At 56.6% G+C, this 611-nt stretch overlaps 1 protein-coding gene across 1 annotated transcript in view; it reads left to right on the top strand.

Moving 5' to 3' along the window:
- LOC121339666 (bromodomain-containing protein 4-like) overlaps positions 1 to 611 on the top strand; it is a 32,162-nt gene that overhangs the window by 26,389 nt on the left and 5,162 nt on the right. Inside the window, exon 14 of the mRNA XM_041411647.1 lies at positions 82 to 372. Within this exon, the coding sequence (XP_041267581.1) occupies positions 82 to 372 (291 nt within the window). The remainder of the gene's footprint in view (positions 1 to 81; positions 373 to 611) is intronic.

Genomic DNA, 611 nt, shown 5'->3' with positions numbered 1-611 from the left:
TCCTGACCCCGGCTTTCCGTGCAGGAATTGGGATCGGGATCGGGATTTTGGATCCCATCCTGACCCCGGCTTTCCGTGCAGGAGCTGCGGGCGGCCTCGGTGGTGCAGTCGCAGCCGCTGGGGGGGGCCAAGGAGGAGAAGCTGCACTCGCCCGTGATCCGCACCGAGACCTTCAGCCCCCCCCTGCGCCAGGAGCCCCCCAAGGGCCACCCCGAGGGCATCAAAGCGGCCCCGCACCTCCCCCAGCGTGAGTGCGGCCACCCCGGGCACGGGGCACCCCAAAAAGCAACGGCTCTGGGGTCAGCCTGCCCAGGATTCCCACTGGGGTCTGAAATCCCCACAATTCCCAGGTTTTGGGATCTGAAATCCCCTGAATTGCCAATTTTTGGGACCTGAAATCACCAGAATTCACAATATTTGGGATCTGAAATCCCCAGAATTCCCAAGTTTTGGGATCTGAAATCCCCTGAATTGCCAATTTTTGGGATCTGAAATCCCCTGAATTGCCAATTTTTGGGACCTGAAATCACCAGAATTCACAATATTTGGGATCTGAAATCCCCTGAATTGCCAATTTTTGGGATCTGAAATCACCGGAATTGCCAGGTTTT

The sequence above is a fragment of the Onychostruthus taczanowskii genome, unplaced genomic scaffold, assembly GCF_017590055.1.
Source record: "Onychostruthus taczanowskii isolate IOZ18803 unplaced genomic scaffold, ASM1759005v1 scaffold367, whole genome shotgun sequence".
NCBI lineage: Eukaryota > Metazoa > Chordata > Aves > Passeriformes > Passeridae > Onychostruthus > Onychostruthus taczanowskii.
Note: the sequence above shows the minus strand (reverse complement) of the source record. Positions and strands in the feature narration are given on the sequence as shown.